We start from the raw sequence: 25,132 nt of genomic DNA, 5'->3' as shown, positions 1-25,132 counted from the left end.
CACTCTCCTGGCAGAGGTGATGGCAGCCAGGAATGCAGTTTTAAGAGTCAAGAGACGAAGAGGACAGTTATGAAGTGCTCGAAGGAAGCGCACATCAGATAAGTCAGAACAAGGTTCTAGTCCTACTGAGGCATCACAATGGGAACAGGAGGAAACATGTGTGTGATGCTTTTCAAGAATCTATTTACAACAGGGGACTTGAAAAGAGAAGGCTGATCAGGAAGCCTTAAGAAGGCTGAAATGGCCGAAAGATAGCCTTTGATAGTGCTCAGAGCAAAGCCCTGCGCGGTAAGAGAAAGAAGGAACAGGAGAACCTCTGAAAGGGGGGCAGAAAGTGGATCCATAGCCCTTGCTGTGCACCATGCCACAAATTTGTTCCACCTGCAGGCGTATACCGATTTTGTGGAGGGACGCCTGGCTGCCAGAATCACATCACAGACTTCAGGAGGCAAGTCAAAAGGCCTCAACTGTCGCTGCTCAATCTCCACGCATGTAGGTGGAGACTGGACAGGTTCAGGTGGAGACCGTCCCCTGCTGCTGCGACAGAAGGTACTCCTGAAGAGGCAGACTAATCGGGGGATCGACTGACATGCTGAGTAGCTCGGGATACCAGGGTCACGCCTGATCTTCTTGAGCACTCTGGGCAGAAGTGGTATAGGCGGAAAGGTGTACAACATACGTGATCCATCATGCACAGACGGCTGAGTTTGTCCGCCCTGGCGTTCAGGGAACCAGCAAGGTGTTGAACCACCAGGGTGATGCCCTGGCATTCCAGCCATGTCCAGAGGCGCAAAGCCTCCTGACAAAGGGTCCTTGACCCCATCCCGCCCTGTTTGTTGTAGTACCACATGGCAGAGGTGTTGTCCGTGAACACCTACACTACACTTCCCCGGACAGAGGGAAGGAATGCCTTCAGTGCAAGCCGGATCGCCCGCAGCTCCAGAAGGTTGATATGGAGCCTCTCCCATGTGGCCCCCCATCCCAGGCGGGACGCATCCGTCACTACTACGCGCTCCGGTTAGGGTAGGAAAAGGGATCTGCCGTTGACCCAATCGCGGTCCGAGAGCCACCACTGCAACGGTCTCATAGTGCAGGACGTGGTCAGACAGGTTGCCCTGATGCTGTGCCCACTGAAACTTCAGGTCCCACTGCAGAGCCCGCATCCGCCACCTGGCGTGATGCACCAGTAGGATACTGGAGGCCATCAGACCCAGGAGCCACAGCGTCAACCTGACCGAGACCCGGGATAAAGGCTGTAAGATCGGAATCAGAGCCTGAATATCCCAAACCCGCTGCTCGAGGGGAAAAACCAAAACTGCGCAGAGTCCAGAACCGCTCCGATGAAGAGGATCTTATGCGAGGGGCACAGGTGTTACATCGGCACGTTGATGGAGAACCCCAGCAGGTGCAGGAGGTCGGCCGTAGTCTAGAGGGGGAGACGACTGTCTGGGGCGAGCCCGCCTTCAACAACCAGTCGTCGAGATAGGGGAAGACTGGAACCCCTGATCTGCACAGTTTCGTGAACACCCGAGGGGCGCTGCTAAGGCCAAAGGGGAGCACAGTAAACAAAGTGCTCGTGGCCTACCGTGAACCGCAGGTAGCGCCGGTGGGCCGGCAGGACGGGGATGGGGAAATAAGCGGCCTGCCAATCCAAGGCCACCATCCAGTCTCCAGGGTCTAGGGCAACTAAGACCTGAGCCAATGACAGCATCTTGAACTTCTCCTTCCGGAGGAAGCCGTTGACGTTCTGGAGGACCAAGATAGGGCGGAGGCCTCCTTTGCCCTTCTTGGGGACAAGAAAGTAGTGGGAATAACAACTACACCCTACTTCTGGCCCAGGAACGCACTCGATGGCCCCCTTGGCCAAGAGGGCCGTAACTTCCTCTTGCAGGAGTCGCAAGTGATTCCCCGACATGCGGTGGTACTGCAGTGGCATGGCTGGGGGGGTCACTCGTAGGGGAGGGAGGAGCCCCTTCGGACGATTTGCAGCACCCACCTGTCCGACGTGATGGTACGGTGGAGGAGGTGAAGGCGAACCCTGCCACCCACTGGCGTTGATTGGGCCTGAAACCCCGGACTAGGAAGGCTTTGAGGCAGATGCTGCAGGGGCGGATGTGGACTGACCTTGCCACTGTCCCCCGGCACAGCCACAACGGTTACCACGTCCGCGTTGAGGTTGGTTCTTCGGCCTGTGGCTGGCTGGACGTGTGGGGGCACCCCTTCCTTGGCCACGAAAGGGGAGAAAAGCAGAAGTTTGCTGGCGGTAGCCCTGGAGTCCTTAAAACACTCTAGAGGACTATCCGCTTTGTCGCCAAAGAGACGACGGCCATCGAAGGGCATGTCCATGAGAGTGGTCTGGACATCACCAGAGAAGTTGCCAGACCTCAGCCAGGCGTGGCAATGAATCGCCACCGTCGTGGAAATCACCCTGCCCAGCGAGTCTGTGGTGTCAAGTCCACATCTAATTGAGTACCGTGCTGCATCCCGCCCCTCCGCAGGGCTTGGGTGAGCCGTGCCCGGGCCTCCTCTCGACAAAGAGGCAGCACATTTGCAACCGTATTCCACATAGAGTGGGTGTAACGGCCCAAAAGGCAAGCGGTGTTGAAAGACCGCAGCCCCAATCTCAGAGAGGAGAACAGTTTCTTCCCAAACTGCTCATACCTTTTGGATTCCCGATCCGGTGGAGCGGTTGGGAATGCGGTCTGGGACGTAGAGGCCTGAATTACCAGGCTCTCGGGGGTGGGGTGAATGGACATAAAGCAGGGGTCGCCCGGAGCCGGACGGTGGCGTCGGGCCATGTTCCGATCCACAAGGAGGCCTGTAGAGGGCTTGGACCAGGTGCCCATCAGAACGTCGGTGAGGGCTTTGTTAAACGGCAGTAGAGGCTCAGAGGAGCTTGCCTGCGGTTTGAGCACCTCAGTGAGGAGGTTAGTCCTCATGGCCACGACAAGGAGCTCAAGGGCCAAAGGCCTTGTCCGCCATGTTCAACACCACGCTATAAGTAGCCCCCTCCTCCGAAGCCACTGAGGGAGGAGAGATGAATCCAGTGTCGGGCGAAGTGTCCAGACCACTGGCCTTCCCCAGATCACCTCCCAAGACCTGGCTTAACTGGCACTGCTGTGCCAGAGGGTCCTCAGACCCCTCCCAGTCCTCCTTGTCATCCATCTCCTGGAAACCAGGCAAAAGTAATGGAGCTGGGTCGTAGGTGAATTGGTCACCCATCGGCGTCTGAGACGCCAAGCGGCGCCGCTCCGGCGTCGCACCCGGACCGGGGCTGAAACCGGGGATGGTGTCGCCCGAAGACGGTACCAGGAGCGATATCCTCTGGGTTGGTGCCAGCGGAGGAGTCGTTAGGTCGACTGGCGAAGATCTGGATCCAGGTCTGGATCCTGTGGGGCCCTGTGGCGTCGGGACCGGAGTCGATGGCGCCGAAGCACCCGACGGTGCCGGGGCCAGAGCCGCCGGCCCGCTAGGGCTCCCAGTCGGACCAGCGGGGTCAGAAGGCGCCTCGACTGGTTCCGACGGAGGGCAGTGAGTCCTCATGGCCACGATGAAAGCACTGATCTCCTCCGGCATCGCATGTAGCCCAGGGACCGGCGAGTATGGAGCTGGACGCGGAGCCTGCGACTACGGCGAATCTGTGCAGGAGGTGTCGCCCTAGCCGTGTCGCACGAGTGTCTGGGGGAGTTGGAAGAGCGATGACGCCTCTTCGACTTCTTTTTCGAATGCCTCGACTTGCCGGAGGACTTGGAGCCCGACGAGTGGTGGTGGCTCGACGAGCGGCAATGACTGCGGCTCCGCGACCGGTCCCACGACTTACTCCTCTACCGGGACCTCGAGCGGCACGGAGCCGACTGACAAAGCCCGAGCAGCTTACGGGACCGCTCCCGTCTAGCCTTCGATGTCAAGGCCCGGCAGTCAGGGCACGACTTGTCATCGTGGTTGGCCCGAGGCAGTAAAGGCACCGATGGTGGGGGTTGGTCACCGACATCAGGCAGTTACAGGCGTCTCAAGGTTTAAAACCAGGCATCCCTAACGGCACCGAACTCGACTCAAGAAGAGATCAAAAAAGCTAGTCAAAAAATTACTAGAGTACTGCTCTTCCCGGATCTGCGCTTGCTGGTGCGGAAAAAAGAAGAACTGACGTCAGCGCGTGAGGGCGGCGTCTAAGTACTCCGACGACATAATTCCGGCGATCACGACGCCGACGACAGACGCGGAGATGCCGAAGACGCCTACTGACGGGCAGGGGTACTGCTGACGAAAACTTTCCGGATGCAGCCTGACGCCTGGGGATATTCTAACGTAAGGAATCTAACACTAACCTATTTCTTTCAGATTATGGCATTCCAGAGACAGACAGAATGTATTACTTACAACTTAGGCACTCCAACCCCAAATTAAGCCGGGAGCTAAACGTTATTTACCCCTTATGAGAAGTGGCTGGTGACCTGATCCTCAGACAAAAAACGGATTTCAGAACTGCATAAGCTACTTCTTGCGACCAACATCCATATCTATAATGCAGGTAGAGTTCGCTGGGAGCGGGAATTAGGTAGAACCCTATTCCACAAAGAATGGAGTGACATATATTATAGGGCCCGACATTCAGCCTATCATGCTGGACTTATGGAGACAATGGCTAAAACCCCCACTTATTGGTATCACTCCACCGTTTCGACCCTCGCATTAGTGACCGGTGCTGAAGAGAGTGTGGGGAATTTGTCACCTTAGAGCACCTGTTGTGGAGCTGTGACAGGATCCACCCATACTGGCCTACAATCCTTGACGACATGGACTCATCTTGACACACAACTCGCACGCTTCCCAGCTACATCCTCCTGGGGTAGCCCAATATGCTGATGTACCCCTTGAAATCCAGGAGAGGCCTCAATCATATGATTGGGTCCATTAGCTCCTGTTTGCCCCATGGCCCTATGATGAAGGTTCTGACAGCCTGTAGCTGGCAAAGTATCCAAACCACTGGCACCTTGAAGTTTTCATTCCATACTCCTACTTGGTCAAAGTCATGCTCGGGTCAGGCAGCATAAATTGCTTCACATCCTCCTCCAGTATCCGCACAAAAAGGATGAGTGCAGGGGATGGTGCAAGGACCCAAGTCCACATCTGAGTGGGCGCTGGATCCGATACAGGTTCAAGAAACTCAGGCGTAGCCAAGGGCAGACCTGCTAGCAGAACTCTCATTGGAGGCCCCTCCGAATCCTTGGGAGCCAGTGCAGGTCTCTCAGGTGAGCTGAGATATGGGTGCGGTGGGGGATGTCGAAATTGAGGCGTGCAGAGGCGTTCTGTATGAGTTGTAGTCTTTTCTGGACTTTGTCCGTGGTTCCTGCGTAGAGGGCGTTGTCGTAGTCCAGTCTGCTGCTGACGAGGGCCTGGGTAACTGTCCTTGTGGTTCCAGTGGTGATCCATCTGTAGATCTTGTGGAGCATGCAGCGGGTGTTGAAGCAGGAGGAGGAGACTGTGTTGACTTGCTGGGTCATTGAGAGCGATGAGTCCAGGATGAACCCTAGGTTGCGAGCGTGGTGAGTGGGTGTCGGTGTAGCTCCTAGTGCGGTCGGCCACTAAGAGTCGTCCCAGGCGGAGGGGGTGGAGCCGAGGATGAGAACCTCTGTCTTGTCAGAGTTCAGTTTCAGGCGGCTGTGCTCCTTTTTAAACTAGCCCAAAGATTTTAACTACAACAATAAACTGCTGTGTGAAATACTTCGGGAATAGGAGATTCCTATTGACTTCTAACAGTCGAGATGTGGACTATTTTTGTGTTTGGAGATTTGAAAATTAGTCTCACAGTCCAGTATGGCCTATACGTTCAGGGCCTGCAACGACTGCGGTCAGATGAAGTCATACTGTGACCTCAGGCACCATAGGAATGCTTCTTAAGGGTCTGTTATAGACCACCATTTGTGACAGTCCCTTTACGGTTTAAACCACGTCTTCTTAAGGGGTGACGTTCTCATTGGTACTCTGGTAAATGTTAATATTTGTGGTGAGAAGACCAAGAAGAAGCTCCATATTCTTGTCTGGAGGCGCATAAAGTAAGGAAGTGAATCCGGCGCTCATGGGTCGCACTTACATAGTGTGCTAATCGTCACTTCCAAAATAGAAAGATGTTGAAGTGGAACAGCACAGTTCCATGTAACGGCATGCAGGAGTATTGTTTTTAACTGCTTCAAGGTTTCTGGACCTGGTCTGATGCCTGAGGAATAGCCACATGGAAAAGAATCGGTGGTAAGATGTATCCATCAAAAAGCACAGTATGAGGCATTCAAATCTCCATCACCATAGCTGATGCTTGTTCCTCATCCCTAAAAATTTCCTGGCTTTTATTTTGTCTTCATAAGTAATTTTTTCTGGCAGAGAATTATGTTGCTATAAAGTTGCCAGGTAAACCTAGCAACTATACTCAATGCATTTCTATTTAAAATGCACCTGCAGCTACAAAGTAAAGCTTTTTGGCCATGAAATCCCACTTGCACACCTCATTTGTGGGTGTTGTGAATGGCATGGGAGGGATTCAAAATACATGCCAGGAATATATTTGCGACTATGCATTTCTTTTCGATTTGTGAAATATTCAGAGTAGCTGTGGTTGGTTTTGAATGGTTGGCAGACCGTTTGCCCACATATGTTTCAAAACAAGGTATAGAACTACCACTTTTCTGGGACTGTTCCCTAGAGTTGAAAAACATGTTTTCTACACAACAGTTGCAGGGAGGCTTAATAGTGAGATGCTTGCTTCACTCGAGTGGAAATGCCAGAGATTGTCTGGTGGCCAACACCTTGGGCCGAGGACGTACATCATGGGGAATTATAAGAGTCAGAATAGAAACTGTTTTACTCAGTGTTTAGACCAGTTTTCTGGTTATGGGTTTCCATCACATTGAGATCTGCAGGACTAGTTGCCTTTTCTTTTTGGTACTTGTTGATAGGCTTCAATCTCGTCAAGATTCAAATCATACAGTCTTTCTTCTCCATCCTGACTTGGAAAAGCATTGTGTAACAGTATGGTTGATGGTTGTAAAGATACAGGTGACACCATTAATAATTGCAAGAGCATTACTGAGGGTAGTGGTGCAATCGCTCACGCTGATTACACCTGCAGTGTTTCCACTGATGTATTCATCAATAAGAGGGTACTGGAGAGGCTGACTTTTCCTCCTCTGTGGACAGTGCTTTCCTCTGATTTGGGAGTGTGATTTTTGGCATCTCATCTTCTTTCTGCATTGAGGCAGCAGCTGACCAAGAGTGACGCTTAGCGACAGTGTCGGAGGGTGCTGAAGTTTGCTTTGAAGTCATAGTTATAGAGACTTTTGAAAACCTTTCCTCTAAAACTGCCAGCGCTAGTCTTTTTCCATACTTTAAAGTTTTGGGTGAGAACGTATTGCAGTTCACTAACTTTTTTGGAGCGTAGCTGGAATGGAGACAGTCTATACAGTTTGTTGATCAAATATGATCTTGCATGTGTATTTTCTTTTTTCCATAAGCCTTGCATACCTTGAAGAAAGACTTCCTTTGTCCCATTGCTACCATATTGAAGAAAGATTATTTGATGGTGTAATAACTAAGGAAAGTTGTCTTTTGGAGAGTGCTCTCTGGAGGGTTCCTAGCACTCAAAGTGCACTGAATGTGCGTAAAAACCATAGCTAGGTTGAGGGAGAAAGGGTGATGAGTGAGTTGGAGAGAAAAATATAGTTATTCTCTGTAAAGTTACACTGCTGTATTAACATTGCTACTGATGCTTTCGAGACCAACGATGGGGAATATTTCAAGAATGGAAACCTATTAAATATCCAATGCTGGAGGGAGAAATGGACCTTTACAGGAAGTGCAAGGAAGATTCATTATGGGGAAGAGAGGATGTAGACTTTAAAAAGGAAGAGTCTCCCTTTAGTTCTACAGGGCTTCTGCCTCTCTGGTTGCACTTCACTTCCTAAATGTTTTTCATAGTCATTAAAGGGAAGCAAGTTGAAATTATGTAAAATAAATATGTCCCAATAAGACTTTATTACAGGGGCATATTCCCAGATGCATTACTACTGTGCAACAATCAAATTCCAGGGCACTGCCAGAGTACAGAAAAATGACCATAAGGAAACAACTGCTTAATGCCTCACAATCTGTAAACATATACATAGGAAAATAACTTGATTGAGGTCATAAGGTTTCTCCAGTATCATTTTATTTAACCACTTTAATCCTGGTTTATATACTTTACAAAAAAACTATGAATAAAAATTGGAATACACCATATATGCAGACCAACATCAAGTAATGTGCTATTTATTTCCACGTCTTAGGGAGGGAAAGGAAGGCGTGACTAAGATGAAACATGAAACCATCTGGCTACCAGACTAGGGTTGAGAGTGGTGCCTCTTAATCATGTCTTACCTCACTCTCCAAAAAGAATGCCACAAGCAGCAGGAAGAAGGGCCTGCTCATAACACGACGGCCTTGCTCTTTTGCTCCCACCTCAACTTCTGGAAGGAGTAATCTGGGAGAAAAGAAAAAAAAGTCGTAGAGGGCAATATGTATAATGTGATTAACAAAAGTTACATAGAGCAACTAGCCTTTCATTCATTCTACATGACGATACAGAAGAACATGAACACCTAGAAGCACACCCAGGCTACCAAACCACAGCCCACAATGACCTCTAGAGCACCAGGAACAATAAGCCCATGCTCGGCATTTCAATACCACTCAGACTGCATACAGCCATTTTTCTTTTTTATTTCAACGAATTTTGTATTGTTTTTTACAAGAAATACAAAAGAGAAACAATAATGCTTATACATGGCTGATATGCAGGTACTATGAACAGTTCTATTGTACAAGATTAGTTGATGGGTAATGAGCAGTAGGAAAAACAAAAGGGGAGAAAGAAGAAAATCATAGTAAACAAAGACAAATCCTAGTGTGGAATAATAGTTGAGGAGAAATGGGCTGAAGAAGTTTTCAGCAGTGGGCATGAGAAACCTGCACTTCAGTACATATTGCAAGTACATATCCTTTCAAACTGTCAAGATACATCTAATAAAATACATATTTTTAAAGCACACATGTTTAGGAGGGCAACAGTCTGGCGATAGGTAAAAAAGGGGTGCAGTAGAAGTTGTGAAGAAGAGATCTTATTGTGATCAGTAAGTGGACGTATGGAGGTTTAGTAGTGGCAAAATAGTTGAGCGTTCTCCAAACTGAGCTGTTTTTTGATCTCTAGGGAGAGCGTTGAAGAGTGACGTTGTCGGCTTCCCTCAAGTAAGCAACCCAGTTGAGCTAGGATCAAAACAAGGTAGAAGCGGTATTTTATCTGTTAGTGAGCACGGACTAACAGGCCGCAGAGAATAGAATGTCTACCATGAGGCTGTCATTATGTGACTTGCGTTGCAGGTCTAGTTTCAAGTTTTTATTTTTATGATAACGGAACTCTGTCGAGATCCACATAACAGTTTAGCAATAAAGTAAAAAAAAAAAGAAACAATTTTCAATACATATTTAAATAAAAATGTCAATACAGTGTTAAAAAACATTTAAAGAAGGAAAACAATTTAAAGCAAAACATTTCGTTAGGAGGATTAAACATAGCTACAATGAAATCATAAGCAGTAAAAATACCCAGCTGAAAACACAGAGGTTTTACCCATTTTCGTCTGTGTACCATAAGGGCTGGGCAAACAAAAACTACATGGGATAAATCCTGGGGATAGAGTTTACAGAGGTCACAGATATCTGTACCACCATGCCATTTAGACAATAAACAATTCAATGGGAGTAAATCATATCTTAACAGTAAGATAAATCGCCTAACTGCATGAGGAAGATTCCAACCTAAATATGGTTGAAATTTTTTAATTTCACAAGAGTTACCGAGGGTGAACATTCCTCTCTTAGACTTTCGGATCGTACTATCAGCTCTAAAACTCAACTCCCAAGATGAGGTTTTTAAAGATAATTTTAATTGGGGAGTTGATAGTGTAAAAAGACTTTGTTCATCAATCTGTAATAGAGAAATTGCCTGTCTGAAGTTTTTTACTATAGAGGAGTAAACATTATAGGAACCCAGCAGTTCTTTTTTTATTTGAAACCTCAGGGTGCCAGGTTTTCCTTCAGCAATATAAAAAACCCATCTCACAACACTCGCCACTGCCTGGGACCGTGCACTACGTAGACCAAACTCTTGTCGCAACGATGACGTAGAGCTTGCAGTATTTACAGAGGCTAGATTACGAAGAATTCTTCCCTCAATAGAATCCAGGAATTTCCAGCATGCCATGTCCACTATTTCTAGTCCGAAGATTAGAGATGCGGGGATTTTTGCCCGATAGACTTCGAGCAATATAGAAAAATGCCTCCGACCTGTCGCTTTGTATAAGGAGATAAGACTCCTCCCTTGAGCGAGAGCTTTCCTACCATTCTTCTCTGTATGGGTTTTTTCTGAGAGATTACTCGTGACGATCTTCCCAAGGAAGGGGTAGGATTTAACTACTTCTAATCTTTCCCCCCCGACAGACCAGAAATAATCGCTGTATTTAGGTTTTCTCCTTCCACAGAAGCACATTATTTTACTTTTTGAGGTGTTAATTTTTAAAAAGTGGGCCACGGAGTAGGAGTACAAACTTTTTAAACGATTATTCAGACCCTTTGGGGTGAGGTCTAGAATTATAATATCGTCAGCATACATTAAGCATGCGATGGATAATCCCCCTAATACAGGGGCAATACCATTACTCGTGGCTAACATGGCTTTAGGTAAATCCGCAATGTATAAGGAAAATAACAGTGGGGCCAGGAGGCAGCCCTGTTTAAGCCCATTATTGGTAGATATTATCCTGGAGAGTCCTCTATCACCACCCATTAAAACTCTGCACCAGGTGTCTGTATGGAGTTCAATAACTAGTTTCAATAGGCTCGGGGGCATTCCTAATTTTATTAGCTTACTCCAAAGCAGAGCTCTTTCCACCTTGTCAAAGGCCGTAGAGAAGTCAATAAATGCTCCATAAAGACCTCCTCTACGGACTGTGACATATTTTTCAATTAAAATTTGAAGAGCAGTAGAGTTATCTAAGGTACCATGGTGTTTTCTAAATCCGGTCTGCTCTAGTGGAAGAATTGCAGACATGGTCACCCAGTCATTTATAGAATTCAATAGACACTTGGTAAAAACCTTGCCTATAGCGTCTAGGAGAGCTATTTGTCTATAATTTTCAGGAGAATCCCTGGCGCCCTTTTTGTAGATAGGAATTAGCAAGCTCCCTTTCCAAGAATGTGGAACAATGCCATTATTATAACAGGCTTTAAAGACGGGGTATAGAATTTTTCCCCATAAGGCACTATGAGTTTTCAATACAGAAATTGGAATTTCATCTGGGCCGAGGGCACCGGACGAGCGGAGAGCTTTAATTGCAGTTTCAATTTCTAATTCGGAAGGAGGATCATAAGGACATAAATCTTCCTGCAATTTATTGCGATCAAACTCCTCGCCATTACTACTATATAGACCCTGAACAAAATTTACCCAAGTCTGCTCATTTATTGATATCGGAGAGGGTCTGGCTCTCACCCCACAACCCTCCCCAATTAGTGACCAAAAGGTCTTAGTCCGACCATTCTTGGCTGCTTCCCGTAATTTACACCAAAGAGCGTCTTCCTTCTGACGTTTTAATCTGACCTTCAGTCTGTTTCTTCTCCTCTTCAAGAGTGAAATTCTTTGTCTACGGTCTGGGGAGGGAGAAAGGTATTGGGCCCTTACCAGCTTATTTATTTCCTTATTTAAATTAAGGAGATCAGAGGGAATTTTATGCATTACCTTAGCTATTAATTGCTTTTGAGCTTTTAATTTTAAAATTTGTAAAAATGACGTAAAGCAGTCTAATTCTCTGCCTTCCCATAAAGCTAAATTATCTACTGTATATTCCAGTAAGTTGGACAGATTTTTAATAGTCCCGGGGTTCCAATAGCACTTCCTGCTTTTAGTATTAAAGTTCAATAAATCATCCCCGATTTTCCAATGATTTTTGGGAGATGATACATTCAACTTCAGCATCAAGACATTATGATCACTAAGATCGGTGGCTAACACTACCAGGTCCTTCAAAAAATTAAAAAATGTGCTATCGACAATCACATAATCCAAAATTGAACCACCATTTCCTGATTTATGTGTTAAATGAGCAGGACTGTCAGAGGGAAACCTCCCATTGGCTATAATACAGTCTGCTTCGGTTAAGCTCTCTAAGATTAATTTCCCTCTTTTATTTGTTTTAATATTCTTTGGGAATATGGCTTTTGGTATCTGGAACATTTCCTCCTTTGTTTTGTTTCTAAATAACCCTAAAGCTCCATTTGATATTTTTGCATTTAAATCACCCACCAGTATAATGTGTGGAGGGGGACAGGATTCCTGTAGGTTAAGGATGAAGGAGGAAATCGTCTTAATACCACAGTTATATTTTAAATCAGGAGGTAAGTAAGCATTTATTATTATGACCGATTTGTTCGAGCCATCATTCAGGAAATTTATTAATGTGATCGCCTGGAATAATTTATTCGAATCTACAAAGTGGGTATAATTCCATGTTATTTTGTTAGATAGCAAACAAGCTAGCCCACCTTTGGCTCGGCCTCTGATAGAGGGAGTGGCGCTGCTCTCTAGCACATAATAATCTTTCATGACTGGAAAGTGCCCTATTAGCCAGGTTTCCTGCAAGCAGATTATATCTGCATCTAAAGAGTTTAAAAATAACAATTTATCGGAACTCTGGGTTAAACCAGCAACGTTCCATGAAATTATTTTTGAGTTATCGCTAAAGATTAGGATTGACTCCGAATGAAGGACCCGATTTATTCGACAGGATAGAGGGTAACCAACTCCACTCAAAATCAGCATCTTTTACCCTAGTCTGTTTTAACGAGAGTGGATTATTAACTATCACTTGTCGCTTATTTTTTTGTATCCGTATTTTCAACTCTTCATTCTTTACAGGAAGATTATCCGAAGAACAGGCTTTCAACCCCTGATAGGTTAACAATCCTTTACAGTTTTGGCCGACTAATTTGGCCGGTATGTGAGTATCAACATCAATTCCTCTTATTTGAAATTCTTCTGCCCACTGGAGAATGTGATTTAATACCAGTTTGGAGTAAAATTTCACACGAGCTATCTTTCCATTATTCGAAGTTATTAGATTTACAACATCTATATCTGCCGAGTGGATTAATTTTAGGCTCTCTATTTCCTGAAAACAATTAACTAAAACAGATCTATTTAAAATCAGGTCTGGATCAAAAATGGGGATAAAATCAAGAAAGAGAGTATCTACGTATTCTCTAGTCTTAGGGGCTGTCTTACATGTAATTTCAGGTACAACAACTTGTGAGAAAGGAATAGCCAAGGGATTTAGAATTGCTCTTGAAACTGAATCAGAAGCAGGAGTTAGATTTAAATCATTTACAATAGTACGTTGAACATCAGCGTATTGCTGATTTGTGTGGCTTATTGGTTCTTGTTGTACTACTGAAAGAGTTACCTTTGGACTTGACACTAGTTCATTTGATGAATTAGGATCCGAATCGACCAGATTGGAGTTGTTTATTAGAGAATCTTTAACATTTTCGAAAATAATTTTCCGTTGTCTCTTTTTATAGAATCTACGATTTAGTTTTCTTTTTTTCCCTTTTTGTTTTTTAGATACCTTTATTTCGAATTTATTCTCATCTGAGGGAGGCACTTTATCCACTATGGCCAATGAGTTTAGGGTTTCTTTATTTGTTTGGGGGACAAAAATAGGAAAGATAGGAGGTAAGGTATTACTCTCTTTATTCTCCAAAAGCGGAGATGTCTTAATCTCTTGTCCAATAAGAGCGGCACAATTATTTCTAATTAAATTCCCATTCCTTTGGATGGGAGAGTGGATCGGAACTATAAGATCTGTATTAGTCTTACCCGGAAAATCAGACGCAGTAGGCAGGTCAGTTATTATTTTATCCTTTGTTTCATATTGTTGTTCCTCACCTAAATTTTGAGGGGAATTTGATATTTTTGGGTAGATGATATCTTCCAGTCCTGTATGATTACTCAATAGTGCCTTTAGGATCAGAGTTACTGTGTCAAAGACATTATCTGATCCATTTACTAATTTTTCCAAGAGTATTAAGATAGAAGAAATTAGTCGCTCTAGAGTAGATAAGGAATCGGAGATTACATTATTTTCTCGTACATATAAATTATGCCGATCATTATCTTGATTTTGGTCGTGAGAGGGACTAACAAATAGATTCATTTCTGGGGTAGAAAAATCTGATTTATGAGAGGGTGTGCTGCTGTATAGATGCAACATAGGAGTAGCCATAATATCCTGTCTTGGGGTAAGATTCTGAATTAGAACTTTCTGGGACTCAAGATTAATATCAGGAAGGGTGTAGTCCTCTGGAGGAATATGCAGCGGGGATGATGAACCAGGGCATATATTTTGATCATTATTTAAAAAGGGAGAAGGATTATGAGCTATAATTAATAATGGGGTACCTTGATTTACCTCTTTAGTTACCAAGTTTTGGGTTTCTGGAGGGGGAACTATATCTTGTTCTTGATTCTTATAGATTAATACTTCAGTGTGGGATGGGGCTGTAATATCTGGCGAATTACTAACTATCTTATTCATGCAGAAGTCTTGTACCTGATCTTTAGCACTAATGATAGTATTATCAGAGTTGACTTCTTCTCGATCCGCTTTGTCTTTACCCTTATCCCATAATGAATATAACTGGCATGTGCTTTTTACTTGTACCGCTGGTCCGTTTCTATTTCGCAAAGGATTAGATTTGGTTTTAGAACAAGCTCTACCAACTAGCACTCGCCCGGATCTTAGTTTCTTGGTAGTCATCTTGTATATAAAAGACGAGGGCGAATGTGGGACACAATACAATCCTATAAATATCAATAATATAAAATTGAACAGTGAAGATGGAAAATAATGGTTGTAAATGTTACCAGTATTAACCTAAATGAAGGATAAAAGGGATGTGTCCCAGCCCAGCCTCTATCAGTCTCTGTCGGTCACAGTCGGTCCCGCCCTTGTCCCGGGCTTCTCCCGGCGCCCTCCCGCGCGCTCCCGCGCAGCGGGTCTCTTCGACTGCTAATGAACTATTAGAGCTATGGGGGGAGGAGCCGGCAGGGAGAGCGCCCCAGCTGATTGCAATTTGGGGAGGTTGCTGGCGCTCCTGGGATAGGTAGTCCTGCGCCAGCAACAGCTCGCAGCCCTGCTTCTCTCACTTTCCCTCGTTAGAGCTTTCAGTCCGCCTTCCTCGCAGCGGGACCCGCGGAGCGGGTACCGCAAGATGTGGGTTGAGTTGAAATAAAAGGAAACGCTCTGGAGAATGTGGCAGCAACGTCCAAGATAGAGAGGAATCCACTGGTGAGCAGAAGGAAAGAGGCTTATCTGCACTGCTGGAGCGAGGGAGGAGCCGGCAGCGAGAGCGCCCCAGCTGATTGCAATTTGGGGAGGTTGCTGGCGCTCCTGGGACAGGTAGTCCTGCGCCAGCAACAGCTCGCAGCCCTGCTTCTCTCACTTTCCCTCGTTAGAGCTTTCAGTCCGCCTTCCTCGCAGCGGGACCCGCGGAGCGGGTACCGCAAGATGTGGGTTGAGTTGAAATAAAAGGAAACGCTCTGGAGAATGTGGCAGCAACGTCCAAGATAGAGAGGAATCCACTGGTGAGCAGAAGGAAAGAGGCTTATCTGCACTGCTGGAGCGAGGGAGGAGCCGGCAGGGAGAGCGCCCCAGCTGATTGCAATTTGGGGAGGTTGCTGGCGCTCCTGGGACAGGTAGTCCTGCGCCAGCAACAGCTCGCAGCCCTGCTTCTCTCACTTTCCCTCGTTAGAGCTTTCAGTCCGCCTTCCTCGCAGCGGGACCCGCGGAGCGGGTACCGCAAGATGTGGGTTGAGTTGAAATAAAAGGAAACGCTCTGGAGAATGTGGCAGCAACGTCCAAGATAGAGAGGAATCCACTGGTGAGCAGAAGGAAAGAGGCTTATCTGCACTGCTGGAGCGAGGGAGGAGCCGGCAGGGAGAGCGCCCCAGCTGATTGCAATTTGGGGAGGTTGCTGGCGCTCCTGGGACAGGTAGTCCTGCGCCAGCAACAGCTCGCAGCCCTGCTTCTCTCACTTTCCCTCGTTAGAGCTTTCAGTCCGCCTTCCTCGCAGCGGGACCCGCGGAGCGGGTACCGCAAGATGTGGGTTGAGTTGAAATAAAAGGAAACGCTCTGGAGAATGTGGCAGCAACGTCCAAGATAGAGAGGAATCCACTGGTGAGCAGAAGGAAAGAGGCTTATCTGCACTGCTGGAGCGAGGGAGGAGCCGGCAGGGAGAGCGCCCCAGCTGATTGCAATTTGGGGAGGTTGCTGGCGCTCCTGGGACAGGTAGTCCTGCGCCAGCAACAGCTCGCAGCCCTGCTTCTCTCACTTTCCCTCGTTAGAGCTTTCAGTCCGCCTTCCTCGCAGCGGGACCCGCGGAGCGGGTACCGCAAGATGTGGGTTGAGTTGAAATAAAAGGAAACGCTCTGGAGAATGTGGCAGCAACGTCCAAGATAGAGAGGAATCCACTGGTGAGCAGAAGGAAAGAGGCTTATCTGCACTGCTGGAGCGAGGGAGGAGCCGGCAGGGAGAGCGCCCCAGCTGATTGCAATTTGGGGAGGTTGCTGGCGCTCCTGGGACAGGTAGTCCTGCGCCAGCAACAGCTCGCAGCCCTGCTTCTCTCACTTTCCCTCGTTAGAGCTTTCAGTCCGCCTTCCTCGCAGCGGGACCCGCGGAGCGGGTACCGCAAGATGTGGGTTGAGTTGAAATAAAAGGAAACGCTCTGGAGAATGTGGCAGCAACGTCCAAGATAGAGAGGCAGGTCTAGGAATCCCTGTATTAGGGAAATAAAGATGCCTTTTCAGATGGTCTCAGAGTAGAGTGTGAATGAAGTTTAATGTGCAATCCCAGAATAGGGAGACCGAGCTGCAGTGGAAAAGTAAATGGGGGAAGGTCCCCCGTGGCTTTGTTACAGTTCCAACATGTTGGATGCCCTCCAAGGGACAGCTTTTGGAGATGTGCTGGGGTCCAGAAAGTTCTATGTAGGAGCCAGTATTTTGTTTGGGAGAGAGGGGGGAGTGATTTTATGAGAGACCACTGATTTTCAGTCATTGTAGATGCAGAGATAAACCTCCGGGTATCCCAATTCTTTTGAAGCTTTGTGGTCAAGTATGTAGACTTTGACTTTTAAAGGGGACCTATTTTGGGGAACTTAATTTTAGATAAACTGACAGTTTAAGGAAGCGATCTCAATCTAGTAGACTGCACTGCTGTTGCAATTCTCTGAAGGAGACAGTCACCTGACAGGAGCCCAGTTGTTTCAGAAAAGGAATGCATTTAGACCCCCAGGAGCACCAAAATACGGTTTTCCCCATGAATTTTAATTTTAGGGTTGTTCCAGAGTTTGATTGTGTTAAGAGTGGATGATTGGGGTATCTAGGAGTATCAATCTGCTGGCGGGCCATTTTTGCATTGTTGGGGATATTTGTGGCTGAAGAGAAGGGTTTTGTCTGGCTAGTTAGTGTTATGGGGTGCAAATCTACTAGGATTTATTTTTCAATTAGTAGCCATTTGGGAGTATAGTCCAAAGGTGAGGAGATCCAAAGTGAACCTTGTCTAGCTAAAAAAGCAGTTTGGTAGTTTTTCCAAGTCTGCTAGATTAAATCTTCCCAGCCGCACATGCAGGATTAGCTTTTTGATGGAAATTCTAGGGAGTTTATTTTTCCAAATGAACTTGTTTAGCAGCCGGTCTAGTTTCTGGTGGAATTCACCAAATAATACCAGGGTTAACATACTTTTGAGGTAATTGATTATTGGGGTGACCAACATCTTGATAGTCTTGATGCAACCCCACCAAGTGATGAAATTGAGGTTCCATCCATCTAATAGGTTCACATTTTTTTCCAGTTAGACATTCAATGTGGCAGATTGACTCTTATAAGTCTGAGTTAAACTCTAGACCCAAATACGGGTCAGGCTGCCAGGATAGCCCTGTAGCTTTGAAAAGATTACTGGTTGAGAGATTATTCTGGCCCATGGTTTCAGATTTCTCTCCATTAAGTTTATAACAGGTATATTTGTAAAGCGCACGTTCGCCCCAGCAACGGGGCATCTTGGTGCTGAAATAGCCTGCAACCCGTGCATATTTGTCTATTGACTGCAGTAAGGGTGGGAGGGGAGATAGACTGTGCTGCATAATTAAAATATCGTTGGCGTCGGCAGCTACCTTCCCAATGGTTTTTATTAAAGGAAATGCTGGTGATGGAGGGTTTAGTTAGTATTTTATGAAGTAAAGGCTCCAAGATCAGGATGAATAGGGAAGGGGATAGGGGACAACTAAGCTGTGTCCCTTTTTCATGATTGAAGGCAGAGGACAGTAGACCACCAATTCGCACCTTGGCGGAGGGACCAGTATAAAGAGCTGTAGGAGTCTGGCTTAGAATGTAGTGCACACAAAATAATGATGCACCTTGCACTAATCCAGGCAACCCTTATGGTGATTTTAGTGGTCTTTGGTAACCTTAAAGCTCTCAAAGGGGTAGCTGAGGCGAGCAGCCTGCAGACTTATCTTCAAGGAGTGTAAAGCAGCTTGTTTTGCCACACAATCAGGAGTGTAGATTAGATGAGAAAGAACCACACAGTGTTAAAGAAAAATAAGTATATTTATTAATACAACACAATCACTATTCCTTGGTATATCACCTATCCAGACAAATCAATAATACACATAAGAATACTTCAAAGAAATCAGATAACTGGTCTCCAGGGGGAGACCAAACCATTTACTAAATATATGGAATGTGAACTGCAATGGAGAATAGGACTTGGACCAAAGGACTTAGTGGAGCTTGGTGAACTAGGAACCACCCATGGTACGTACCCAGGAACCACAAATAGGCTGTGAACAGAGTGGAAACACAGCCATATGTTCAATAGAAGACAAAGGGGAAGTTGCAGTTGCACTTTCAAAGAAAAAGGACGCTTACCAGAGGACCCCAATAAATGCTTTGGAGGATGGAAAGTTAGAGAGCCAACCCACCCGCGGGTGCCCCAGGAACCAGGTTACCTGCATAAGAGAAGCCAGGTGCAAAGGGATGAAATTACGTCTGAACCTCTTGTAGACAATGGGAGTGTCCTGGAGAAGACCGTGAAGTCCGGTGGAATCCAAGGGTTGATTCTTAAAGAGGTGATCTTGCAAGCAGGGGGACAGAGTCTATGTCACTCGGAAGTGACCAGGAGGCACAGAAGCACAATGCCCACCTTTGGCAGGACATCCAGAAGAGTTCACAAGGACCTTTCTGCTGCAGCCATGAGGACCCGGGGTCACTGTGGAAGACAAGGAGTCGCGCACAAGCTGTCCAGTTGGTCAGTGTCCAGCGGGGGCACCAACAAGCTTTGGAAGCCGCAACTGGAGTGGAAGACAACAAGATGCAATAGTTGGGATCAGCAAGATTAAAGGAACTCACCACGTGAAGGAGAGTCAGAGCAGGCCCGAGCAAGCAGGGGAGCCCACCAACGCAAAGAAGACCATCAAAAGGACCCACAGGCCGAAGGCATAGAAGTCACAAGAGGACCTCCGGCAGCTCACCAAAGATGGAGGCCCACAATGCATGAGATGCAGGGTAGATGCGGTTTGTTGAGGGATGAGGTGCACGAGGCTGGAGCTTTTTGTAGCCAGAAGATGTCTCGAGTGCACTGCCAACAAGACTTTGCAATGATAAGTCTGCACAGTGCACAGGATATTGGATCCAGTGACTGCAACATGGGATACTGTCTCCCCAAAGTGCAGGGAAGGCCCGTCAGGCCTCTTGGGAGTCACAGACCCACCGTGTTGCTGAAGCCTCGGGAAGTCTGTAGGACAACAGGAGCAGCAGACCGGTCAGCTTACATGCGGTGCCTGCAGATGCAGGGGAGTGACTCCTTCACTCCAAGGGAGATTACTTCGGATGTCCTTGATGCCCACTGGACCCTGGAGAGCCTGAAAGAAGCACAGATGAGAGTGCGTCTTGGTTTCAGAGATGAGTCTTGTTCCATGACGAATCGGAGGACCCACCGACAGGGGAGCCTTAAATACTCAAGGAAAGGGTTGCAACAACTCCTGATTCCCTCCCAGAGGAGGAGCTGGACAGAGGAGCCGCTACGCCACTGTCCTTTGCCCAGTTTCGCACCGGAGCAGGAACTAAGGGTTCCTGAACTGGCTCAAACCTGTGTTTGCAAGTAGTCTGGTGATGTTTTAAAGCACCCCCACCCCAGCCCAATATACTAAGTCCTGTTTGGGATATGGTCACACCTACCTGTGACAGGAAACCTATTTTTCTACCTTCCTCTACTCTAGCTCAGCAGCAGGAAGAAGGCAGAACCGTGGCTGTGGTCTAAGGCAACGGCAGTAAGTATCAGAATAGGTGATAAAGCAAACTAAAACAAAGAAGAGAGTGAACAACCTGTGTTCTTTTAATAATACAATGACAGCCCTTATGAGGGTCTCAAGATTAACAGAATTACTAAAAGCAATTCCACTATGTCCACCAGAGGAGCAAAGGTAAACTCCATACACCTAGGCGAGCAAGTAGTAAAGGATACAGCCTTAGATGATAAACGCTGTCAGGATTCAACCCTTAAGGTTGGTGGAAGGAGTAGGACGGGTGTCCATCGAGATTCCCTCCCTTTCATCCAGGAAAGTTTGGAGGTCTCTGGGTTCGTTGAATGTGTGAGGTCTCCCATTCGCATGAACTTTAAATTTCGCTCGGCCAATACAAGAACTGCAGGTATGAACTTGTAAGTCTGGGGCAGAGGGCAAGGAAGCCCTTCATGGCCTCAACCATAGGTCTGGAGTAATCTTGCAAAAATAAAGTTTTGTGGCCTTTCCATAGTATATGGTTGTTTTTACTTACTTGGCTGAGGATTAGCTCTGTATGTGGTTATCTCAAAGGGTTGTGGACAATCTGTCATGTAGTGTTCTTATTATTCAGTTTGAACAAAGGCACCCACTGTGCTCTCTCTCTAGCTCAAAGTCTTTCTTGAACGACAAGCCAGTCATTTTAGAAATCTACTTTTCTAGAAAGGTGATGCAAGATTCTGATGAATCCTCCTACCCCTCGGGCAAACTAAAAATGCACAGGCTTCCCCTGCAGTTTTTATCTCTCAATTCTGGAACATCCTTCTGCAAGGTTTTGGCAGTGATTCACAATTCTGGATATCCCTGGTTGAGACGACCGTCTTGTCCTCTAGAGAGCTGTTCGTGCCTCTGCCACCGACACTCTGGCCTTGATAGAATTGATATCAAACCATATAGCGCACAGTTCCTGCTGTATCATATCTATGTTGAGTTTGGTAAATTTAGCCAGGTCGTGCACCTCAGTGAGTTTATTTTTTAGTAATATGTCCATGGTGCTGTTCATTTTTGTCTTTCCTTTGATAGGTGAATCAGGGCATAGTGGTTCCACCTTGGTGCGCTTACTGCCTGGTTTGGGCTCTATAAGCCATGCAGGTAGCATTTACATAGAATGCAGGGTAGAGCAGAGGTAAAGGCTCAAGATGTGTACAAGTGACGCTGGGTGGGAGAAATCTTGAAATGTTGCACCTCAAAGCAGGAAATGGTACACCACAGAGATGCAGAGCATGGTGCCGTGGGTGGTGGGTGAGCGCTCCAGATGTGGAGGTGGTGCTACTCCTAGCCAAACAGGACCAGATCCGAAGTAGAGATGGAAGAGGCAGCAAAGAACTCAATAAGGATTCTCTTTCGGTGACAGTCTCACTGCTTCAGGATTCCTAAGTGCCCAGGCGATCAGCCAGATCAGTCAGCTCTCAGCACTGAGTTATCCCTCAGAAGTGGTGTTTCACACTGGAGTTACATCTCACTGCAGTACTTGCCGTATTTTGCTATATTTTGGGTACACTTCAATTATTTGAGTTGTACTGTTTGCTGACAATAGGTTATTTATTGGAGTGCCAAAAGATCGATGACTAAAGCGGATGTAGCAAAGTGTTATCCAACAGTGGGGAACAAGCTAAGTGTTTTCAATATTTTTAGAGTGCCTCATGGTTGGCCGACATCTTAAGGTCAGGAAGAAGGCTTCAGAGGAATCATTGAATCGGTCAGACCCCCGACCGGACACTCATGTGTAGATGCAGGACATTAGGCAATCACTTGAGTAGCGAAGGGAATGTTCAGAGACGCTTATTTGAATGATTCGGCACAGATTGTCCCCTCGTTTTTCCTGGTTTAATCCGGGCCAGCAGTCATTTTGCCAGTCATTACATGCTCAGCACACGGAGACCGGCCTTCAAGGAATACAAAATTCCAGAAAGCATTGGTAATTTAGTCAAGGCTGTGCTTCTTGCGTGCCCGTGGTGTTTGGATGCCAATTTCTACTGTTCTTTTTGTGTGGGTGAGGCAGCAGATCGCATTAAGCAGTCACTGCTCACCACAGTGGCAGGAGCGGCATAATTAGGCTGCCACACACCGCACCGTCTCTGTAATAAGTGATGCAATCTATGGACAAATCATCGCCACCATCTTTTTTTTTGTTAAAAAAAATACGCATTAGGAAAGTGCAGTTCATTACAATTAAAGGAACACCCAATGGGCAGCAAGGCTTTGCCACAAAAGAGGTTGATGTTACACCTCAACATAAACTTTCAAGAGGAGAGAGGTTTCTTTTCATTTCCTGGTGTCAAATGCACAGGAATCAGATAGTTTCAGGCCTCCTGCTGAGGAAGGGAGAGAAGAGTGGCTAGTGCTGGGCCCTCCCTTCACTGTTCTCCCCCAGCAGGCACCTCCACCCCGCTACATCACTAGATGCTACACCAGAGTCTTGTGCATAAAACAAAAATGTGTTTACCTTCAATAACACTCTAATAGTCTAGCTAATCACAGTATACTCACCATTTGAAATCCCTCAGATGCCAGACTGAATCCGGACAGGTTACAATAATTGCTACCATGCCCGACAGTAAAGTACAAATCAGACACGGAGCCAGAGCTCTATGAAGGCACCAACCCTGCGTGCTGATGTGAGTTAAAGTATTACACATCCTGTGCACCGTATCATCAGTAACGAAATGATGACAATGACAGTGTGCAGAAGCTAACATATAACCTTATTACCAAAAAGATCACTACGCAGACCGAGAAAGAGTGAAGGTGGTAAGAAATCTGCTGCTAGAGTAGCCACATGTAAGTAGCTTGTTCTTCAGAAGGATAACTGCAGAATCCTCACCGTTTCAATAGATAGCAAACTCAAAAGTGGCAGATCGGAGGAATGGATTTTACAGAAAATATCCTGAAGTAGCAATAAAACTCACATTCCCAACAGATATCAAAACTGCATTTAATCGAACTGCACCCAGCACCCTCTTGAACAGTTATCTTCACCAAAGCAGTAATGGATATTGATAAACACAAACATCATCCAAAGTTAAAATACTGACCTGAACTGCTCTCCAACGTATTTCAGATTAGAGATGAGATTCCTTTCCTATGTCGCGTGGCGGACTGTGCGCCCCGGATTTCAAACGCTACGCCCTCAGCTCCCAAGCCAGCTTTCTTCACTTCTGGCTACACCCGACCCCTTTCCAGCCGCACGTGGCAGTGGAGTCTGATCTCACTGCCCCTGGCCGCTCTTTTTGCCCCAGTGAAAGGCCTGCGCGGCGAGATAAACACAGTGGAGACTTTGCGATGGGCTCCGGAGATATTCTGGCTTTAGTATGCTCTCCGCAAACGCCCTCCCCATCGCACATAGCCCGGCATTCCCCCCGCTACAGACGGCTGGAACGTCAAACGTGCGATCGGCTTGGGACTCTCCACGGTGTCGGACCTCTACCCTAGCAACACTTTCTTTTCTCTCACTGCTGAGTCCGGCCCCATGGGCACTTTGCTTTATTATCAACTCAGAGCTCTCTGCAGGCAGCTTCATACCACGTTTCTTCAGCCCCACCCTGCCTCGATGGCGGTTCTCAAGTTTCTTTACACTCCCCCTGCCCCCCAAAAAGCTGGTCGCTAAGATTTACACCCGTGCAGACTCCTCCATCTTCACTGACCGCGCCTGTGCGGCGTAGAGTGAAGACCTGGGCCGATCTCTCTCAGGAGGATTGGCTGTACTGCTGTAATCAGACAAAACTTTTATCCCCAAACTACCGTCTACACCTCATACATTTTAAATATTTGCATAGACTATACCACTTCCCTGCTCAGCTGCACAAAATGGGCCTCACCCTCAGCGACAGATGTTTGCGATGCTCCGCTCCTGCAGCAGACTTCTCCCACCTCGCCTGGCTGGGCCTTAAGGTCTCAGCATATTGCACGATGTGTGCGCCGCTATCACTGAAATTACCTCTATGCCTGTCGCGCCAGACCCACTGCTTTGCCTCCTAGGATTTGTGAAATTCTGCCCAGACGCTACTCGCCTGCTGACTGCGATGCTACTCGTTCTTGCACGGCACAGGTTCTTCATGTGCTGGGGTTGAAGGTCTGTGCCTAAGGTTAGCGCTTGGCTCGAGGACGCTTAGTGCTGTCAGACACTTATGTCTGAATTCCGGGATTTGGTGCCCGCCACTTGCTGCACAATCTATATTTGGGGTCCCATTGTTACTTATCTCCAGCGCCAAGACGCCTTACCCGCTGCGACCTCTCCCGCACTCCCCGCCAGACACTCAGCCCATGGCGGCCCCCGGAGTTAGCTCGTGAGGTGCTGCCTCCCTTACCCGGGTGCTCCCCCTGTTTCACCTCAGAATCTCTCTTTCTGTGTAATACAATGGGTTTCTTACATATGATGGTTCACATAATGTATGTAACAGATGCGGTCCTCCTCTGTGATTGCGGACCTTCCGCCTACATATACTCTAAATTGAAATGCAATTTTTTCCTCAATAAATGTTTTCGGAAAAAAAAAAGAGGAGATTCCGGATTTTAATTAATGATAAAGTCCAGGAATATGTATTCAATTCAAAAAGCTGTTGCCCGGTAACAGGTAAAGGTGTCCCACACGCCAGTCCATTCAGAGAAGACTGGATTTTAACTTTGGACATTTGCGACCTTTGGAAATTTACATATA

At 46.8% G+C, this 25,132-nt stretch overlaps 1 protein-coding gene across 1 annotated transcript in view; it reads right to left on the bottom strand.

Moving 5' to 3' along the window:
* Positions 1-25,132, bottom strand: part of STAG3 (STAG3 cohesin complex component) — a 1,294,449-nt gene that overhangs the window by 638,390 nt on the left and 630,927 nt on the right. The window contains exon 15 of the mRNA XM_086945989.1: positions 8,407-8,509. Within this exon, the coding sequence (XP_086802115.1) occupies positions 8,407-8,509 (103 nt within the window). The remainder of the gene's footprint in view (positions 1-8,406; positions 8,510-25,132) is intronic.

The sequence above is a fragment of the Lissotriton vulgaris genome, chromosome 12 (assembly GCF_964263255.1).
Source record: "Lissotriton vulgaris chromosome 12, aLisVul1.2, whole genome shotgun sequence".
Classification (NCBI taxonomy): domain Eukaryota; kingdom Metazoa; phylum Chordata; class Amphibia; order Caudata; family Salamandridae; genus Lissotriton; species Lissotriton vulgaris.
Note: the sequence above shows the minus strand (reverse complement) of the source record. Positions and strands in the feature narration are given on the sequence as shown.